General features: G+C 35.7%; 2 protein-coding genes across 3 annotated transcripts in view; one reads left to right on the forward strand and one right to left on the reverse strand.

The window, feature by feature from the left end:
* The first annotated feature begins 2,729 nt into the window (after nucleotides 1–2,729).
* LOC135101616 (pyroglutamyl-peptidase 1-like) lies at nucleotides 2,730–15,481 on the forward strand. Of its 2 annotated transcripts, XM_064005844.1 has the most exons (6): nucleotides 2,730–2,919; nucleotides 5,106–5,179; nucleotides 6,318–6,550; nucleotides 7,865–7,991; nucleotides 9,573–9,681; nucleotides 10,366–15,481. In XM_064005844.1, exons 3-6 carry the CDS (start codon nucleotides 6,320–6,322, stop codon nucleotides 10,619–10,621), a joined length of 723 nt encoding a protein of 240 aa, XP_063861914.1. In that variant the 5' UTR covers nucleotides 2,730–2,919; nucleotides 5,106–5,179; nucleotides 6,318–6,319; the 3' UTR covers nucleotides 10,622–15,481. The 2 variants fall into 2 exon arrangements, with proteins under 2 accessions (XP_063861914.1, XP_063861913.1); XM_064005843.1 differs by lacking the exon at nucleotides 5,106–5,179 and having other exon boundaries at nucleotides 2,734–2,919.
* Nucleotides 11,838–18,910, reverse strand: part of LOC135101074 (protein Hook homolog 1-like) — a 9,823-nt gene continuing 2,750 nt past the window's right edge. Inside the window, exon 3 of the mRNA XM_064004646.1 lies at nucleotides 11,838–12,350. Within this exon, the coding sequence (XP_063860716.1) occupies nucleotides 11,838–12,350 (513 nt within the window). The remainder of the gene's footprint in view (nucleotides 12,351–18,910) is intronic.

An 18,910-nucleotide genomic window follows, 5' to 3' on the forward strand; every position in this document is an offset into this window, starting at 1 on the left:
ACATTTTAAGAGCAAGATATTCCTGTAGTGGCAACTGCAGTGGGAATATGGTATCACTGGTTTCTTGTACATAGGCCTAGCTGCAGAATCTTATACATATATATACATATATTTATATATTTATACATTACATATATTTATGCAGACCTTATACATATATCATGCACTGTTTTTTTTTTTTTTTTATCACAATTGTAGTTACTGGAGACTAATCTCATATAGAAGCCATGTCCCCCTCCCTTCCTTCTTCCCCATTTCAGTGGGGCTGATGTATGGTACAGCACACTAATTTTTGCCACTTCTTTACTATTTCTGTATTTAAGATATTTTCAATCATCTTATCAGTTAACTTTGCTTTGAATTGAACTGAAAAAAAAAATAAATAAAAATAAATAAATATATATATATATATATATATATATATATATATATATATATATATATATATATATATATATATATATATATATATATATATATATATATATATATATATATATATATATATATACCAAAGCAATAATAGCAAAGTATAAATTAGCCCTTCAGAAAAATTGTGAAGACAAATTAAATGTAATTTACATAAATTCATCCATATGACTCCTGACATGTACCACTGGAGATATGGAACCTGTTAATATGGATGGGTTTATGTAAGTACTATGTTTATTTGTTTCCAGAAATGTTCTGAAAAATTAATTGCTGTACTTTCATGTTATTGTTTTTGTACTGATATTTTTAAAATTAAGTTGAGAACAAGGGTAATTGATAAGGTGATCTAAATTATTATAAAAATATATAAGAATAAATTGGGTAGTGGTAAGAAATGGGTGCACCATTCAGCTGTTCCACTAAAAGGAGGGAAAAAGCAGGAGGAGTAATTCCTAGATAAGCTTAGGCTGTGGTGATTTAAGCTTTCATGTAATTCATGATATACCATGGCCTCCTTGTCACAGCATGAATTCATATGTGTATTATTATTATTATTATCATTATCATTATTATTATTTTTATCAATATTTATTTTTTTACATAATTACCCCATCATCAGGTCCTTCAGCTTTCCTTCTTTGTAATGAATGACTCATTTATCTCCTAATACTGTATATCCACTCCTAGATCTACTCCTATTGCAATTGAGTCTTTTTATCCTATTTTATATTTAACAATCTCAAAATACTCTTGTAAAGCTGAGCAGGGAGTGTTACTATGGTCTGAATATGGGAAAAAAACGGATGAGATATTCATGAAGGAAGTGAATCAGATATGAAAGGAATAATGCAAAGGGGAAAGGCATGTGTAAGAAAGATGAAAAGTGTGAAGAGAGCATTAGATGTCTGTGGAGTGAAGATGAGTAGTTGTACAGGTGAACATATGCATGAGGACACTTTATTTGTCTCAACTATCACATCCTTAAAGATGTCAACCTGGTTATGTAGATAGAAGAAAACAAAGAAAACCCTTGAAGGCTTTAAAGGAAATTAAGTGGACATATTAGATAAATAGTTTTATCAGCATTATAATCTACTTTCAAATTAAATTTATCTTTAACCATTGTATTTTGTCTCATTAATACCCCTGTACTATAACTTTGCTGCAGTGTTAATAGTAAATACTGTCCATCCATCCACTGTGATGAAGCATGAAGCTACTGTGAAGGGTCATGAGCCTTTGATTGGAAAGTCACTAATTGGTTTACTTTGATATTTAATTGTGCAATTTCACTGCATGTGCAATACAGTTGCTTGCTCAACATCCATACCACAAAACATGGTTTGGAAACAATGTCTGAAAACTGTTAGTAAAAAAGTGTGCAAACATATGGGAAACATTTGAGAAATATTCGAGAAAGATTGAAAACAATGTTTCCATCCATCCATTCATTCATCTGTTCATCAATCCATCCACTTATCCACTCATTCTTCCATCGATATATATCCATCCATCCAATCATTTATCATTCATCCATCGATACATATCCACTTATCCATGGAAATTGTTTATCAAATCTTTCCCAAATGTTTGCAAAACGACAAACCATTTGCAAACAGTTTGGAAACATTTGATAAAACAGATTTGAGAAACAGTTTCCAGATAATGTTTCCGGGCGTGGACAGGCTTTGAATAAGAGTTTACTCTACAAGTGGTTAGGAAGACTTGTCTTTGTGCCCCCGGTGAGAGAAGTGTGAGGCTTCACAACAATGATGGATGACAGTCAGAGGGTGGACTGAAGGTAAAGGAAAGACGGGTAGATTAATCCAGTAAAGGTATACCTAGTGCATATATGAACATATATATGAATATTTAGACATTACAATTTATGTATACTTTGATGTACTCATGTATAGATATGTTAAAGACTAAAGAGTAATATAGAAACAAAATCAGCAATCTCCCCCATAACATACCGTTTTCTTTCATGAATTTTTATGGGAAGCTAAAAAGAATAATAAATAAACAATACCAGACTAAACTATACATATTGTGCAATGAGTATTGTGTAATGTACCGATGTCTTATAGTGGAACTGCAATATGTAAAAAGAAAAGAAAAAAAAGAAGAAAAGCACCGTATGTCTCTCTTTTCCTGAAGTATCGGAGCTAAACCTACACATCAGTGCAGTTAGGAAAAAAAAAAAAAGCAAGTTCAAACTTTTCACGTAACTCACACAATGAAACAATTGTTCAGAGAAGTTCATATCGATTTCAGGAAGAGTAAACAATGCCAGTGTACATAGTTACAGAATGAGTAACGGCCTGTGTTACGCAACTTAACGCCCACACACTCCCGTCACTCGGTAGAGGGAGCTGGGGAGGGTGACTGGGAGGCTCAGCGGCCTCAGTCTGTCAGTGGGTCAACGAACAGTGTGAGAAGGGCATTGCCAGTAGGGAACTTGTATTAGGACCACGTATTAAACAGGTACGAGTTAATCGCTTCACTCTATTACACTTTATTAACATTAACATGACATTTGGTACTTCTACTTTGAAATGTACGTGTTTTGCACATTTTAAAAATATGTACATTTAGTACTTTAATCCCATTTTAAATTATTTCTTTTACATGACAAAACTGACCATGTCACGTACCCCGCCATGTTTCCATTGTTCTCAGGTACTCTGAAACAATTGATGCACTACCCTCCAAGTTATCACGTGTGGATCATGATTCGAGGAAATGCCCTATTTTGCTGAGAAGTAAACAGTGTGTGTAAATTAGTAATGTAAGGTTACTTTCATAATCCCTGTACAGCGGTACATTCTTGTCAGCTTAGTAAATCTTGTGTAATCAGCAAACCCATACATCAGTGGAGGTGATCAAGTATTTATTAGCTAAGTGCTATCTATTGTTTATTGTTCTCCAAGTAAAATTAACTAGAGATGCTCAAATAAGATAGTAAGAGATAGTACAAAAAGGGTCTTAAAAATAATAATAAAAAAAGATGATATATATATATATATATATATATATATATATATATATATATATATATATATATATATATATATATATATATATATATATATATATATATAATTGCAGTTTCCCCCAATAAACCGCACGTAAGTATGAAGTGTCTCACGGTCTAGATCACACTGCTAGGAGCATTTCTAATCCCATATTACCTTATCGCAAACGAATTATAAGGTCGGGATGGAATTTCAAAGATTTACCTCAGTTTTTAGGTTAGGATAGGATAGGTTAGATTAGGATAGGTTAGGTAAGGTTAGGTAAGGTTAGGATAGGTAAGGTTAGGTTAGGATAGGTTAGGTTAGGATAGGTTAGGTTAGGTAAGGTTAGGATAGGTTAGGTAAGGTTAGGTTAGGTTACCTTAGCTTTCTGGTTATGTTCGAATATACCAATGGTAGGGGTTCAAGGGGGGCACAGCCCCCTTGTTATAATAGGTTTTTGGTTTGCTACATTTAGGAAATTTCCTTAACTTCTAGGGAAATTTCCCTACATTTTCAAAGTCTTTATATTACTCATTTGTGCCTGCAGGAGGAGAGTTAGAATTTGTCCACACAGATTTGAATGCTTAGATTGTACAAATAAATGTTCACCACAAGAGGCTTAATGACAACATCCAGGCATCATTTGCACCTTGCACCACACAGGGTTGCTATTGCACTACAACTCACCACACATTTAAACAACCTTGATTGACTGGAATTATATCTTAGTGTGTGCCTTGATTGGTGGGACACCTCATATATTAATAGTGGAGTCCATGAAAAGGATCATCACACACTCTTCTTGGTACTCTTCCACAGTATTCTATACACTTTTATGTTCATGATCCTATCTTGTATATTTTAATATGATTTCCTGGGCAACATTCCCAACAGGACTTTATGATTCATGAAGAGATGTTATAGACCAGTGGTTCACAGTCTTTTTTAAGTTCATGCCTCTTCAGGGAGCTTTTGAGAAATTTATGTCCCCTTGTGCCTGTGACAAGAAAAAAAAAAGTTTTCTGTAGTTTTAAAACTAAAGGTATATAGCCTCTACTTCAAATGTAGAAAATAACTACTTGAACCTAAAGAATTGTTGTACAAGTGCTAAATGTATAATAAAACAAAATGCCACACCTTGGATCCATGAGGTGCAAGTTGTGTTTGAGTGTAATACACTATAATAAGTAAATTAATTAAATAATAAGTAAATTAATATAATTTTGAATGAATTCTGTACATAATGCATGATTTCCTTCCTAAAACATTTTTGTCTTCTATGTACTCTTATCAATACTGGCTATTATTAACCCCTCCATGTAGCCCATTATTCCAAGTACCCTTTGAAAAAAAAATCATGCGCCCTGAGGTGCACCATGCACACAGATTGACTATCACTGTTATAGCATCTAACTAGATCTTGCTGCAATTTCTGAATGAGAGAGATGATGATGGGCTCTGTGCATCAAGAGCTCAGAATCAAATGTTTCTTGACAGTAATACACTTTTCTTTAATGACAGCCTACTTTTGCCTCCTCTATATTGAATGTTCTTTGTTTCCCTTTCATAAAGAACTTTAATCAGAAAGTTTCATATCTAATGTCTGCTAATTTTGATTCCATTAAGCCAGGCATTTTATGTTGCATTTTCCAGATGATTTGGTACAAAGACAGAGTACATGCAATTACCATGTGGGAGAATTCCGCTCACACAGCACTTCTGAAAAGGTGGTCATTGGTTATTTTTCTCACCAGTCCCACCCTTAATTTAATATCTTAGTCCAGTGTAATGCTGCATCCCTTTCTGTCTTGTAATGTTATTATCTTGGTTGAGTAAAAAAAAAAAATCACTGGAGAGTAGTTTAGTGGTAAATGGTTGACCGAGGTTAGTCCACTAAATTAAATATGTATGTACATAGTGTAGCTTTGTCTTAGTTTTGTCTACCTTGATGCCTGTTCTTTTGATAATCTCCAAGGATTTAGGTATTGCAATAGTCTCCAATAACTCCTTTCCATGCATCTTTCTTTGTATACTTCAATCCTCTCATTGTTGTGAAAGTGGTAGTAGTGGCAGGGGTGATGACAGAGTACTGCTGTAGTAGTAGTAGTAGTAGTAGTACTGGTAATGATAGTAGTAGTAGGAGATGGAGGAGTCAATCATCATAAATGCACCTAAGTATTCTGTTATATGAAGGTGTCTTCCCAGGCTAAACATTAATTTGTGTCCTAAGAAATCTTTGGGGAGATATGGATCTTTGAGCTTTTTGTTTACTGCATTTTATTCCATAATTTGTAGATTTAAACTAATTTATTATTTAACTGATGTTGGTTATTTGTTCAGTGTGAAAACTGAGCAGAAAGAATGAGGCATTATGGGGAAATGAAGAATGCATGATGGCATCACTTGCCATTGTGTTGGTTTTGTCTTACTTTGCTCCATATTTGTGTTTTGCAAAGCACATACTCATTCCTTCACAATTTAAACATAATTGCATCAGTTGTTGTGAATATTGATTTTTACAGTGCCATTGGTGTAGGTGTTAGGACATTTGCCTTACAGTTGAGAAGTCTCAGATGTGAATCTCATGCTAGGCAAGGACTATTTAAACTTTCTCATTTGAAGATGCAAAGTCCCTAGCAGGACACCCAAAGTCAGTGTGGTGTGTTGTTAGGTTAAGCTTTTATGATGATGATAATGGTATTGATACAGGATATTGCATGTAATTAATATAATTTGGTTTAATTCATTATTTATTATTAATCTATTATTGATTAACATTATTTGGATTTAGGTTTCTAGTGTTTTCTTGAATATGTTTATTGATTTAGAGACTCATGGTTTAGCTGTAATTACCTATATTTTCAGAAATGGAAAATAACCTGGCTGCAGTTGAAGATTCCAAACCAGTTATATTTGTAACTGGTTTTGGTCCATTTGCTGGACATCCCACTAATGCTAGTCAGTCAGCTGTTGAATTGCTGGCCAAGGGGAACCTTGAAGAAGAGCTAGGTGTGAGATTGGTCACAGATATATTGAAAGTGGAATATGAGTATGTTAAGAAGACTGTACCTCAGAGATGGAAGGAATTAATGCCAAAGGTAAGCAGTATATGTCTTTATTTCTGTTGATACAATGTTGATGATGAAGTCTTGAGAAATGCTGGTGACTACTTTTGTATAGGTGTAGAGTATGGGTGAAATAAACACATAACCAAAGATCCATTTTCCATACAAAAATATCTCACCATTGACCCAGTTATGTGTATTTAAAAATCCTTTCACCAAAGACATCAACACTTCTAGTATTCAGCTCTTGGCTTCTCACTTAGATATTCTTTTCAGAATCAGTATCCATTTCAAATGTAATTATTTTTCTTCAGTTGATGTACATACAACTGTCTCCTGTCTCCTGGGTAGAATAGTTTGCCTCCCAAGTGTTGTGTGTGTTTTGCCAGATCAACATAAGGAGGTGAATTCTATCTTTTGTGAATTGAGCAGTAATGAATAAAACTAAACTTTTAACTCCTGATTATATAGATATGTTGGATAGCTAGGCATTGATCCCAAGTAAATGGATGTAGCCACACTACATCATCCATACTAATCAAAAGATTAATGCATTTGTCACAATAAGAGCTTGTTGATGTTTTGGTGATGATGTTAAAGGCTTGAGGCTTGAAGCTCAACTTTCATGCCTTGCCAAGATACTTCAGTGTGTTCCATCACAGTGTATCTCAAATTACCCAGTTAGGTCAGTGGTCTAAAGCTTCAGGTATGCTGTGCTGAATGAGAGCCTTCATACTTAAACATTTCCATAGACATTACCACCATGACAGGTGACTGTCATAAATATATTCCAACACTACTTATTCATTTTCATAGCTCTGTTTTGACTTAAGAACAAAGAATACAATCAAATAAAGTTTGTACAGTTTTTTGCGCGTCTTTTCTTTAATGTGATCAGTTATAGTAATGGATTAATGAGGAACCCTCTGACAGTATAACACCATGATTGAGATTTCTTTATAAATGTATCTTATTGCTTGATTAACTGATTAGTAACTAATTTATTAATTTAAATTTGTGTGATATTTTAAAGTAACCCATTTCAATAGGAATTCAGAATTCATGTCTTATTTTTTTGTGTGTGGTTGAGCTATTTATATTTCACTGGGGAAGGTTATCGAGTTTTATTTTGATATAAGATGTAATAAATGGGTTTAGCATCTATGATCAACTTAAAAGCAGTATCTTTTAAACACCTATCAAAATTTTTCCTTGTTCATGGATCTTAAAGCATGCAGTTTTATGATAAACAGTTACTCTGATGATGACTTTTTTTCTGGTAAGTCTTTTATTGTCATTTTGTATAACTTCCCATGTTCTAATGCTTTATATTGTGATGTATTTCAGCTTACAATTCATGTAGGAGTGTCAGGTATATCAGAAACCCTGGTATTAGAACAGCTGGCCCACAACACAGGATATATGAGAAAAGACAACTGTGGGTGTGTGCCCAAGAATGGCATGTGTTACACAGGCAAGTACTGCAGGATTTATTTTATCAAAAAGAAAGAATAACTTTAGTAGTAAGGATTTATATTTGTGTAGATATTTTTAGGTAGAGGAATTATGATCAAATTGAACAGGAAAGAATATACTATTTACCCAAAAATTACCTTGCCTGACTGATTTTTATGAAATTTCACTAACATTGGAATTAAACCACCAGTAGCTTAGACATTGGGTAAGTTGACAGCTGTGACACAACCTGGAGAAATTTTGCATAAATCAGATGCTGTCATGCTGACAGCATCTTCCCTGTGTGTGAATTTTGTTTTCCATGGATTTATGGTGGTGTCAGTGATAGTAACATTTCCTACTCTTTGTAATTTTATCATATCCTCTTTCCATGTTGTATTTCCTTCTGTGAAGGTACTTCTCAACTCTGAATAATCCTTCTCTGTTTTTCATGCCTTTGTTTATTTTCTTCTTTTTAGTGTATACAACACGGTGTGTGATTGGTTCATCTTGTACCTTTACTGCTCGATAAGACCTTTCAGAGAGCAATGTGATGTGTGTCATATCCTCTGGCACCCTTACAATACCCTTTCAATATGGCCATTTTATAATGTTGAGATATCATAGCATATGACTTCATAAGTCTATTATGATAGCATTTGATGATATCTCATGATCATAATTGAGAATCCAGCCTGCAATCCAGAAGACATTTACAATAGTACAGGTCCAGGATACTTTCCTGCTCTGTTGTATCGATAGGTTTTGTTTTTTTAACATGTTAATAAGTAAAATACACTTATTATACAGGAAGTCAAGATTTAGGGTATGTGAAGATAAATTTTTTTATTATTTTCTCTCAGGGAACTGGGTACTGTAGAAGGTGCAGTGTTGGGAAGGCTGCAGATGCTTGGCAAAAGTTGTTACATTATACAGGAAATATGTCGTGCTTGCTACAACAATCTGCACCTACACAAGAATCCATATTCTCATGATGTTACAGTTTGTAAAGGATGAATTAGACTGCTATTTGATCTCACTCTCAGTTTTATGTACAACTGTTACTTAATTGTGTAACTTATTTAATAATTGATTTAATCTGAAACTGTAGGAAATGATAGGGATGGGCAGTGTACAAAGACTAAATAACTCCAAGCCCTGCAGTTTTAAAACTGGTTTATGTACTGTTATAGGCTCTTACCACTTGTTGCTGCCACCACTCACATCATGTAAGGAATAGGAATGAAAACTTTCTTTTGTTTAAAAAATAATAATAATAAAAATGAATAAATAAATAAAAAAATCAACCAATATTAATCATTTAGACATTCTGTTAGTTAATAATTAAATGGAAATGAAAAGATCTTATTATTTTAATGATACAAATTTTTAAACATGCCAACAAATTAACAAATATCCTAGACATAAACTTTTCCTTTTATCCAGCACCAGATGGCAGTAATTCTTGTGCTACTTCAATCTTTAGGAATGCCTTGGTGGCAGGAAATTCCTCCTACAAAACTGTGCTACAAAAGGTAGTCTGTTCTAATAATAGTGTAGCATTGAATAATGTTCCTAATATTGAACTTCACTATTTTAGATGGAAGTGATGTAATCCAATCTTCTATTCGGATGGACTTAATTTCAAGTACTGTAAACAAAGCTACTTGTGTCAAGTTACCATGTGTGAAATCAACAGATCCAGGAAGGTAAGGAATTTTTTTCTTTTTAATTATGGCCTTTATCCACTAATAAAATAAAGTATTAACTGTAAATTTGAAGCTGGAGAATGAAGTAAACAAAACCAAAACATTGGCATAATAGTAGTGTAAGGAATAGTGTCCTCCCTGTTCACAAGGGCACAGTGGATGGGTTCTAACAACCACATTAGGAAGGATTCCTCATTTCTTATGTGATTTATATGCATTAATTCATATGCTCCTCAGACTTATCCATTAAATATATTGAATTTCCTCTTCTCTCCTTTTCTGATAGTCTGTGTTTCAGCCCAGTAAGCACTCATTCAAGCATTTATTCCTTTCCTACTTTAACAGTTTCCAATTTGCAACTCTACATACGGTATGTATCTTTGTCCTTAGAAACATGCAAGTCTAGAAGCTTGAAATGGTCAGTTTTTAAGCAAGTTATCATTCATAGTTAAATTCATTTTGCTCTCGTATACCATTCTTATATATTTCTTTAATTTACATTTACTGTCATTCACTTTCAAAAGTCCTCCATTTATACAACCATTCCAATCACTCTAATTTACCCACTGTCTCCTATGAATCATGTATTAAGGAATGCTATTTTTATTTGATAATTCCTGTGTGCTTCCCTGCTAGATGATGCTAAAATCAGGAAAAAAAATTACAATTGTAATTTTATTTTAGGTTCTTGTGTGACTTCACATACTACTTGTCTCTGGTGGAAGATAAGTGTCGGTCTGCCTTCATCCACGTGCCTATGCTCCACATGTTCACAGCTGAAGAAATAGCTGCTGCCTTAGCCATCGCTATAAAGGAAATGTATTTACAAGTAATGGAAATGGATAATAGGACAAAAGTGGCTGAGGTAAATGGTAATCCAACAACTAATCAAGTTTGCCAAAATGGTGAATCTATGGAGCAGCTAGCTGCAGCTGTGTGAAAGCCCATCTCTGCTGTTAATCTCATCACTATGTCTTGTTGAAGGTAATAGAATTTAAGAGAAATATTTTTATAACTAGGAATGGGTAATGAGATTAATATAGAAACAGTATATGCAAATGTTTTAGATAATTTAATATTCTTTATAAGCAGCAGAAATTTTACACTTGGTGATTTATCCAGTCATGGATCTCTGTTTGATGTGTCTAATATCTGGTGACTTTCCTTGTTTTTAACTCTGACAAATTATATTGATAATTTTTAAGAATTAAAAGCATTTGGTTGAAATACTGTTGAAGGTAATATATTTGATAATGATCCTGTGATATTTTTAAGGATTTAAGCAGAAAAGCTTTTACTTTCCTTGGAGAAACTGTTGAAAGAGTTGTTTTCCCTCTTGATGTTAAGTGATTTTACATGATATAGTTATGAAATCCCACTTGAAAATCTTTCTTGCATTCCAGAATATATATATATATATATATATATATATATATATATATATATATATATATATATATATATATATATATATATATATATATATATATATATATATATATGGTGGGGGACTCTGGGGTGTTGTGGTCATCAAAACAGTTGCATATATCACAAAACATACGAGGAGCCACTGCATGCACCCCAGATAAGTTGATGCCATTCATGTCGGCTTTGGTATCATCTGAAACGTTTCCCATTTCAAATATCTGGATGCGAGTATTGAGCTCATCATCCTTCCTCTGCATGTCAGGTATTAGTGAGTTGAGGAAGTTGACCTGTCTTTCATGTTGGTCTTTCTCCTCCAACATCTGTTTCAAAAAGCTATCTGAATCATTATGAATAATCTCTCTTGATGCAACCTCTACCCGTAGGTCTACAATCTTGCTCTCCAGTCTTCGCTTTTCTGTCTCCAAAAGTTCCACTTTGGCATGGAGAATACCCACTTTCTCAGCCTCAGCCTTTGCTTCTGCTGGCTTCATGTTCATGGTGACCATTTCAGTCTTGAGCATTGCCACTTTGCCTTGCAAACTCACCACTTCCTTTACCTTTGAGCCTTGACTTTTCTTTCTCTATGACTTTTTTCTCATCATGCATCATCTTCAAGGCATTTTCAGGTCTATCTTTCACCTCATCAAGGTTCTTCACTCCAGTGGCAACTTTTGCTTCTAGTCGCTGAACATCAATCATAAGTTTGTTCTTTTTCTTAGTGAGTAGATTTAAGATTTGAGGGTGTTATTAATTTCTTGTATTTGGGTAATTTTCTTCAGTTCATTCTTGAGCCTCTCAACATCTCCTCTCAATTGACTTCTTTCCTCCTCAGACTTTTTGAGGGTCCTTATTTCTTCTTCAGGTCTAGACTTCTCAGACAGATGTTGATCCCTCTCTGTTCTTTGTGATTCAGATAGCTTTTTCACTTCTTCCTGGAGTTCACCCCTCTCTTTGTTCAATGTGGTGTTTTGATACTGGGGACTTTGAAGAGTTTTACCATGTTTTGCTAATTTGTCTCTTTCCTTGACTAGAATGAGCTTCTCTTCTTCAATGCCCTTCATTTTCCAGACCTCCTCTTCCAGCTGCTCCTTTTGATTCAGTGTAGTAATCCTTTGTTCCTTTGTTGTGGTCAGCTGTTCCTGCAGGCCATTAAGACAGCCCAGCTCACCCTTAAAGGTTTGTTGAAATTCTGTCATTACCTCCTTGTTCTTTTGTGCCTCCACCAGCTGCTTGTGCAGGTCCTCTCAGTAGGTGTTGAAAGTGGCCATCAGTTACTCAACTTCTACCTTCAGCTCAGCCACCTGGCTATCTCTCTGTGTAACCAACAAGTTACAACAAGTTTTCTTCCTTTGCCATGCATAACTTCGGGTTTTCCTTATCCATGGCAAACAACTTTTCTTCCACTTCTTTCTTGCTTTTCTGAATCTCCTCCTTTCCCTTGCTAAGTTATTCTTTCTCGTGTCACGGACTAGCCACAGACTTTTCCATGATTCCCTGTTGTTCAGCTGAAGAACTTGTCATCTTAATCACCTGGACCTCCAACTTCTTCACCTTACCTTCTAAATCAGATAGTTATCCTTCCTTCATCATTCATGCATTATTGGACTATAATATTAATTTAAATATTAAATATCAAAACTCTAAATATACTTCTGGCAGGCCACATTTGTTTAAACTCTGCCACCTGACCCAGTACAGTGTCAACCATCCATTTGTTATACCTCATTTGGTAGTGTTATATAAGCATTGAGAAACATATCTGTGGGTGGGATAAAAGGGTTTGAAGAGGCCATCACTGGAAATTGAACCCATAATAGGATCCTGAAGGTAATACAAGTCTGACACGTTCCCGATCAGGGGATCAGCAAGGTCCATGTGGATCTTTGTTGGCTTTAACTGCTTTTTCACTGCGTAACCTTCATCTCCCTTTTAAGCCAATTTTTTGGTGTTTTTACTTTTCTCTTCAAGGAACAGACTCTCTCCTGTATCTTCCTCCAGAAGCAATGTTTTTATTTTTCCTTCTTGGGGCTTCTATTTTCTTATTTATAGCATGCAGCTGAGCCTTTTATTTTGAGGTCATGGAACAATCCCTTCTCCTTGGGATCTTCTCTGCCTCCACCAGTATCATGCTGTCTTTGGGGATATCATAGAAATCCTAAGAAACTGGCCTGAGGATGGGATGAATTGGTGATGGGAGACTGTCACCTAGGATTACATCCCTACCAGGTAACATGAGTCTGACAGGTAACCAATCAGACCAAGATAATCACCAGTCCATGTGGATTTTGGTAAAGTTTACCTGTCTCTTCACATGTAGCTGTGAATAATCATAAGCTTGTGATAGTGACCATGTCAGAATTCGTGCACCACAGAACGTTGAGGAGTGAGCATTAAGTTTTCTTTAGAAGGAAACATTGGAATGATGTTTTGTTATTTTTTACTTGGATGGTGGACATAATTGTTACAAAGATTGACTAAGTTTCTAATATTTTAATGTATTGCAAGATGAATGTCAGCACTTTGAATTTTTGCTCCTTGTATGTTTATCACAGATGTATGATCTTGTTTGTACTGTTTATATGTAGCTTCATCCAAGTCAACAACAAACTTGCTGGCTTGATTCCCTTCTTTACCTTATTCTGGTGATCTGACATCCCATTGAAGATGAGTAGTTGAGATAAGGTGCCTACATGTACATTCTCTCTCTCTCTCTCTCTCTCTCTCTCTCTCTCTCTCTCTCTCTCTCTCTCTCTCTCTCTCTCTCTCTCTCTCTCTCTCTCTCTCTCTCTCTCTCTCTCTCTCTCTCTCTCTCTCTCTCTCTCTCTCTCTCTCTCTCTCTCTCTCTCTCTCTCTCTCTCTCTCTCTCTCTCTCTTCCCTTCCCTTCCCTTCCCTTCCCTTCCCTTCCCTTCCCTCCTCTCCTCTCCTCTCCTCTCCTCTCTCTGTTCACATCACCCACAAACATTTCCTAAGATTATAACCCATGGGCCTCTTGTAGGGAGAGAGCTTATTGCCCACACTGCAAGAGGGAGTTGCAGATTTCCTTGCATTTAGGCCCAACAGCAGAATTAGTTTCCCCTTGCTGCACTTGATCTGCTAGTTGGATCGAATGTGTGCATCCATTAATGCATTCACAACTACTCTCCATCCCCATCAAGAGTAACTAACATTTTTTAGGGGTTTCCCTTTAGTCATACACTTCACATCCAGTCCAGTTATCTTCTTCACCAGTTACTTTTCTTCTATCCTTCAGTATGTCCAAACTTTTACAGTAGTTGCTGCTCTGCTTAATCTGTTAACAGTCTTACAACACCAGTTTTCCTTTGCACTTCCTCACTTGCTGTATTCATTATGTTACTTCACACATGTTCCCCACACTGCTCACCACCACAGTCAGTCTCCTGTCCCCTATTCCCACATTCCACATTCCAGCCCTAAATAATGCAGTCAGTACCTCTTCACTATCAGGCATCTTTCTTTGCACTCATTCCAGACAGTCTACAAATACAGTGGAACCTTGATTCATGAACTTAGCCTGTTACGTGACTCAGTTTGCAAACCAAAATGTTTGTGAACCAAAATATTTTTTCCCATTGAAAAGTTCCCATATGTATAGGCACATAGACATTAGTAAATTCTTTAAGATTGTACAGATAGTTTGTTTCACCAAGCTGTGCTGCATGTTTGGTGATGGTGGAAACATGAAAGCTATTTTCATGTTATGCTATCGTTTCCTTCTTGAATTCCACAGTAACACTTAGTCTTCCTGTTAACACTCACTTTTTACTTTTTTTTTGGGGGGGGGAGAGGAGTCATAGTGAGGTCTAAAATAACTGAGTAAGAGCAAAAAAGACCCCCCAAAATAATGTTTACGAACACAGCACTCAGACAGATACTGTTCCCAGCAGGCTATCTGGATTTGGCTTCAGATAGGAACCACATATACATACACTTTTCCAGCCATTTGGTACCATACAGCATATGAAACATATATTTGGTAATATAAATTACCACCCAATAAAAATTGCATTCAGCCACTCATCCATCCAAACTATCAATTCTATTCTAAACATTTCTCATTCTCCTGACTACACAACCCTTTTGGCTCAAATTTATTTATTTATTATTTTTTTTTTGCATCAAATTGTAGTTAAAATTTAATGAAGATTTTATTTGTTATTATAATTGTTGTTGGTGTTGTCAGTGATCCTGTTGCGGGAGTTGTTATTGTAACCTGCTGTTTGTTAATGGTTGTTTTTATTAATGTTATTGTTGGAGTCTGTGCTTGCCCTCCATGCAGTGGGTGATGCATACACTGAAAAGTCTAAGTTTATATATTTGTAAGAATACTAATAATACATATATTTTCCTAAATACAGATATGTATGAAACCTTACTGAATCTGTCATAGAAATAAAAGATATATAGTCGTATATGTAGAAATAAAAGATACATGAATGAAATTTGGAGTTGGAAACTTAATTTTCACACACACACACACACACACACACACACACACACACACACAAAGAAAAAAAATGAAGAAACTGTAAGCAGCAAGGATAAATATATGATAATAATGAACTGGTGCATGATTTGAAAGACGTATCCAGTGAAATGGCAATTCAGATGAAGTTGTGAAGGTTGAGAATGTGCCCTATTAAAAAAAAAAAAGTAATAGTAATGGTAGAGAAAACAAAGATCCTAAAGATTAATTATGATGTAGTGTGTGTAAACAAAGGTTAAAAGAAGAAATGTTTGAAATGAATGAGCTGGAGCGAAGCATAAGGTGAAGACAATTGGTCACTGACTCAGTCATATATGTAAGGAATGTTTTATTAGGTAAACTTGCAATGCATTTTATTAAATACTATAGTCATGCCTCGTGGTTCGAACATCATTCAGTTCGAACAACGCCCGATCAAATATTGCCTTACAGTTCGAACGCTGCACTCCAATTTGAACACAAACGCCCGTTCAAGCGACACCACTCGGTTAGTGCCTCTTGCATTCCTCTTCCCTCCGTCCTTTCCCTACTCCCCGTTCCCTCCCTCTCCCTTCCCAGCCCCTCTCCCACATCCCTCCCCTTATCCTTCTCTCTCTCTCTCTCTCTCTCTCTCTCTCTCTCTCTCTCTCTCTCTCTCTCTCTCTCTCTCTCTCCTTGTCCCATGTATTCTCCTTCCCCATATGTCCCTTTCTCCCATTGTTCCTTTCCTCTCCTTTTTTCTTTCGTCTGGTCCCAGACCTATCCCTGTCACCTCCCCCTCCCCGGTGTCTGTCAGAGATAAGGGACACGGGAGTGATACCTCGCTCTCTCTTCCCCTCATTCATTCTGTCATTTTCACTTTATCGTTTCTCATTTTTTTTTTTTCATTTGAATTTCATTTTCATTCTCAGTCGCATTCTATTTAGCAATTCTCAGGATTGTTCTTACTTTCACATACAGAGAGAGAGAGAGAGAGAGACGGGGGGGAAACTTTCGATGACTCATCATTTTGAGGTTGGTGTATTTTTACAATGGTATTTTGAGTATTTTTTTTTTTTTTTTTAGGTAATTGTTTTTGTACCTGACGTATATGACAACCCAGTTTTTTGTGCCTTTCAGGATGATTCAAGTGCTGTCTTGTACGTTGAAATATAAGGTACTTCATCTTTTCTTTTACTGTATTTTTTTTCTTCTGTAATTTAGCTTATTTTCATTGAGTTCTGTGTTTAGGGCACAATATAAACCTATAAAAAAAGGGTGATTTTTGGAAATGGAAGATTTTTTTTTTTTTTTTTTTTCTTTACATAAATTTGAATGGGATAAATCGCTTCCCAATTCGAACATTCCCAATTCGAACAGCCTAAAGAACCAATTAAGTTCGAATCATGATATCACTGTATTTGTGAACCGGCTCTATATCAAGGTCTTGGAAAAAAAAATCCAAGTGATACTGATTCACATAAAAAGATTTGGAAAACTTGAAAACTACAAGCTAATAAGTTTACAGTCTGTAGTATAGCTACAAGGATTTTGCAAGTGCTCACAAAAACTAGGAATGTGGTACTGCCATGTTGATGGAAATCAACCAGTTTAGGAAGCAGGATTTTTTGACAATTGTTTAACAACTGACCACATACATTTAATAATTTATCCTGTAGTGAAAAAAAAAAAAAATACAAATACACAATTATCATTGGCTCAGTGGAAACAACAATAATTACCAAACCATACGAAACAGTAGAGAAAACATACATAAAGGTAAAGGAAGAATTTAAAAGTAAACACAGAAAATACAAGTAAAAAAGGTGTCAGACAAGGTGATACATTCCTAAACTGATAACAGAAATGTGTCCAGTATATAAAGTAAATTTTTAAGAATCTGGAAGAGAAAAGACCAGACCAGATCAATGCAAATATCTAAATAATCTCAGTCTTATTTACATTAGATATTGCCCTGATGAGTGAATACAAGTTGCATTAAGTGAAATTTCAGTAACAGATTTAACCAACAATTAAAAGTTGATCTGAACGTGAAAATTAAGAAAATAAAAGTTGATGCTCAGCAATTACATACTAGACTATAAAAGTATGTAGTAATTGAAAATATTTAAGATTATATCTGTTTAAGACAAAGTTAGTACTAATCCAAATAATTATTTAATAAAAGGGATAGAATGCTTTTGGTAAAGAAAACAACGTTACCTAGAGGGTTCATTCATGATCACAGAGAGAGAGAGAGAGAGAGAGAGAGAGAGAGAGAGAGAGAGAGAGAGAGAGAGAGAGAGAGAGATGGGATGAGGATGATGATGATGATGATGAGGAGGAGGAGGTGGTGGTGGTGGTGGTGGTGGTGGTGGTGGCAGAAGGGCATGAGGAGGAAAGCTACGAGAAAAAGAAAAATGTAGGGAACATCAAACGAGAGAGAGAGAGAGAGAGAGAGAGAGAGAGAGAGAGAGAGAGAGAGAGAGAGAGAGAGAGAGAGAGAGAGAGAGAGAGAGAGAGATGATAATTTGGAATAGACAGACAGCTGACAGATTTATGAAAGTAAAAGGAGGCGTTTCTTCTGCAGTGTAATCATGAAAACTGCAGGTTATGATTAATTCACCAGGAGCTCTACTCTAATAACAATTCTTTCCCTTCCATGCGTATGTGTGTGTGTGTGTGTGTGTGTGTGTGTGTGTGTGTGTGTGTGTGTGTGTGTGTGTGTATGTGTGTGTGTGTGACCTTACCATGGCCACAGTGCAGCGAGGCCCCGAGTAGAGAGCCTTTGTCCAAGACAGTTTATTGTAAGGGCAACCGCTCGACCTTCAGTGCCCACTTTCCCTTTCGCGAGTCAAATGCGAGGAATAGGTGAAGGAGAGAACAGACTATGGGGCTGCTGCTACAAAGGGCGGATAGTGAATGGGGATGGCGAGAGTGTGTATGAAAGACTGCATGCACTGAAATCTAAACAGTGGAGTAAATGCTTATTTTTTTCACTGCTCACACACACACACACACACACACACACACACACACACACACACACACACACTGCAGTCAACACGCTCTTCTCGTAATTTTTCCATATAGTACCATTTTCATTCATCTATGTCTATTGAACCAACACGAGTATTTTATAATCAATGAGAGAGAGAGAGAGAGAGAGAGAGAGAGAGAGAGAGAGAGAGAGAGAGAGAGAGAGAGAGAGACGAAAAGAAAATGTGTGAAGAGAAGTGTACACGTAAGAATTTGTGTTGACCGTCGTAATGCGTGACAAAGAAATAAGGTCATCACTATTGTCTTCTTTATGCCTTCACATTCCTTCCAGTCACAGT

Source organism: Scylla paramamosain, chromosome 6, assembly GCF_035594125.1.
Source record: "Scylla paramamosain isolate STU-SP2022 chromosome 6, ASM3559412v1, whole genome shotgun sequence".
Lineage (NCBI taxonomy): Eukaryota > Metazoa > Arthropoda > Malacostraca > Decapoda > Portunidae > Scylla > Scylla paramamosain.